General features: G+C 45.1%; 2 protein-coding genes across 2 annotated transcripts; one reads left to right on the top strand and one right to left on the bottom strand.

The window, feature by feature from the left end:
* Positions 1-328: 328 nt before the first annotated feature.
* LOC117191433 lies at positions 329-865 on the bottom strand. The gene has a single exon (XM_033396302.1). It carries the CDS (start codon positions 863-865, stop codon positions 329-331), a length of 537 nt encoding a protein of 178 aa, XP_033252193.1.
* A 1,049-nt stretch (positions 866-1,914) lies between these two features.
* On the top strand, positions 1,915-2,415 carry LOC117191432. Its single transcript, XM_033396301.1, has one exon. It carries the CDS (start codon positions 1,915-1,917, stop codon positions 2,413-2,415), a length of 501 nt encoding a protein of 166 aa, XP_033252192.1.
* The last annotated feature ends 243 nt before the right edge of the window (positions 2,416-2,658 follow it).

Below are 2,658 nucleotides of genomic sequence, written 5' to 3'. Positions count from 1 at the left end.
TGGTATATTGTGTAGCCGAAAACCTGGAAAATCCAATCCAATTAAACCTTGTTTAAGTGTGTGTACATCTTACTTAACCCAAACTTTATAAACATTATTAGCAAGAACAATTTCGTATTTCTCTAATTTTTAACCAGGGTATGGATAATACCATCGATAATACCTAGTACTTCTGCATAATCGCACTTTATTTAGCTTTAATCGATATACATAGGATTATGAAATATTTTATACATATATATGCATAGATTTTTAAGGTTTAGACATTGGGGTTAACCAAGCTTCATGTTTTTAATATACAAATGTTTTTCCCCTTATATGTTGCCATTTATGATTTCTTGGGGCGCTTCTTTTCGCTTATCCGTTGCACACGCGCTGCCAGGTTGCCCTGGAGCCACCGTAGACCCTGTGACTTGGCCTGGTATCCGACCTCTATGTGGACCGGGGTTTCCATATCGACGGCAGGCAGGAGGCTGAGATCCAAGCGGAAGCCGCGTATAAAGTATATGACATCGCCCTCGAAGGGGCACTGCTTGGGGAAGTTGCTAAAGCGCTCCATGATGTTGCGGCCGAGTCGTATGAGCGGCACCTGGGTGCGGTTTGAGAGCAGCTGGCAGCCGTCGGTGGTGAGGTTGAGGAGGATAAACTCAGGCATGGATTTGCGGCGGGGCAGGACGATCGTCATGAAGACCTCGTGCTCGGTGGTCACTTCCTGGAGCTTGAACTCCATGTACCTGCTCCCACGCTTGGCGTTCTTGTTCAGGTCGCATCGGAACTCCTTCAGAATGCGGTAGTCCGTTTCCTGGCTGCTGCAGGTGAAGTTATCGACTTGCAGCTCAAAGTTGTTCTGCTCGAAGGCAAACATCAATCATCATATCTCTCTTCGCATCACTCATTCGCTCCTTGGCCTCCACTGTCAGTTCCAAACAAAATAACCACACAAAAAGGGTTCCTAGCAGCACTCCGAATGTCTCTGGCCACATTTCAGTCCGCATTTCGCAAAAAAACCCAGCCGGTTACGCCAGTAAACTGTAATTGATGACCAAAATGCAGGGCCGGCACTAGAATATTACCAATGATTCTGTCCGCCGAGCCATGACTAATGTTTAAATAATAATAACTATAATCCTTATGATAGTGGGGCATATGTACGAGAAAACGTACATCAATAGGGATATCTGTTGTTCCTGGATCTAATGCAAGGAGTTTCAAAGACGGGGTTCCAAAATAATACCCATACATCCCGCAAATGTCTGTCTAGATTCCAATTTGAAGAATCTTAAGTATTTCCCTTTTTGCTCTTAAAAAAATATGACCAGTAAAGACTGACAACAGACTGTAGCTCAAAATAAATTCTACAAAGGAAATTACATTAAAAAAGAGTGAATTTTTTCACTCAATATTTAAAGATAATATATGTTTCCACAAATGGAATCATCATATAAGTCCCATTCCACTAATTTCACCCATCGACCAGGGGCTTAACACTCCATCTCCCTCTCCCTCTCCCTCTCTCTCTCTCTCTCTCTCTCTCTCTCTCTCTCTCTCTCTCTCTCTCTCTCTCTCTCTCTCTCTCTCTCTCTCTCTCTCCATAATAATAATTATAATCGGATCATTGATGGGTTGCTTAATCACTCGTAATCACTTTTTCAATTACGCGTTGCCCATTAAAATAAGCCGCTAAAAATCACTAATCACAAATGAGAGCAATTAGTCATGGGGATTAGAAAGAATTTGTAATTGTTCTTCGGACAAAAAGATATACTTCCATTCGCAATTTGTTTTCGGTTGTGGTTTAATGTATCTCATCTTTGCTGGTCTCCAGCAGGGAGCCTGGGGCAAGGTAATGTAAAGCCTGATGAATACTAAATGGGGATTCAAATGAATACAGATCCCCCGCAGGCCAACTTTGATATGATTTTCACGAACTGCACGTGCCGCAGCGAGGATCCCGAGGGGATGCTGACGCACCTGAAGTGCGGCCTGAGCAAGAGCGTCCGTCGTCCCTCCTTCAGCATTGAGCTGATGTTCCGCCAGCCGGTGGTCCGGTTTCAGGTGAACATGCGGATCGTCCTACCCCGCAACTCGGGCGAGGACTTCACCCTGTTCAATCTCACTGGCATCGATGGTTGCAGCCTGCTGTCGAACAAAAACCAGATCGTCTTCATACAGCTGGGACGTGAGCGTATGGATCGCTTTAGCAATGTCCCGAAGCGATGTCCCTGGCCGAAGGATGTGATGTATTATGTGCGGGGCTTCCGATCCGATATGCAGTCCTTGCCCACCTTCAATTTTGAGGCTGACATGAACCTGTGGTTCGAGTTCATCTCAAATGGGAACAAAGTGATCCGGGGATTCATCCAGAGCCGTGTGCAGCGACGACGCACTCACAAAAAGGATGGCTCGGACGAGTGATGACTTATCCGAGTGGCATGTGGCAAGAAGGTGGAATAAAATTTGGGCCAATTTGGTTACGTTTTACCCTCCATTCCACAGCATTCAATTCCCTGGCTATTGGTCAGCCAAGTGTGCGCTTGCCAATGGAAATGCCAAAAAAATATTATCGTATTTCCGTACCCATATTCTTTTTTATGGGGCACGTGCCGTTCTCAGCTGCCACATGCGGAAGGTGGAATTAAAAATTCCAAACTCATTTCG

The sequence above is a fragment of the Drosophila miranda genome (assembly GCF_003369915.1).
Source record: "Drosophila miranda strain MSH22 chromosome Y unlocalized genomic scaffold, D.miranda_PacBio2.1 Contig_Y1_pilon, whole genome shotgun sequence".
In the NCBI taxonomy this organism is placed as follows: domain Eukaryota; kingdom Metazoa; phylum Arthropoda; class Insecta; order Diptera; family Drosophilidae; genus Drosophila; species Drosophila miranda.
Note: the sequence above shows the minus strand (reverse complement) of the source record. Positions and strands in the feature narration are given on the sequence as shown.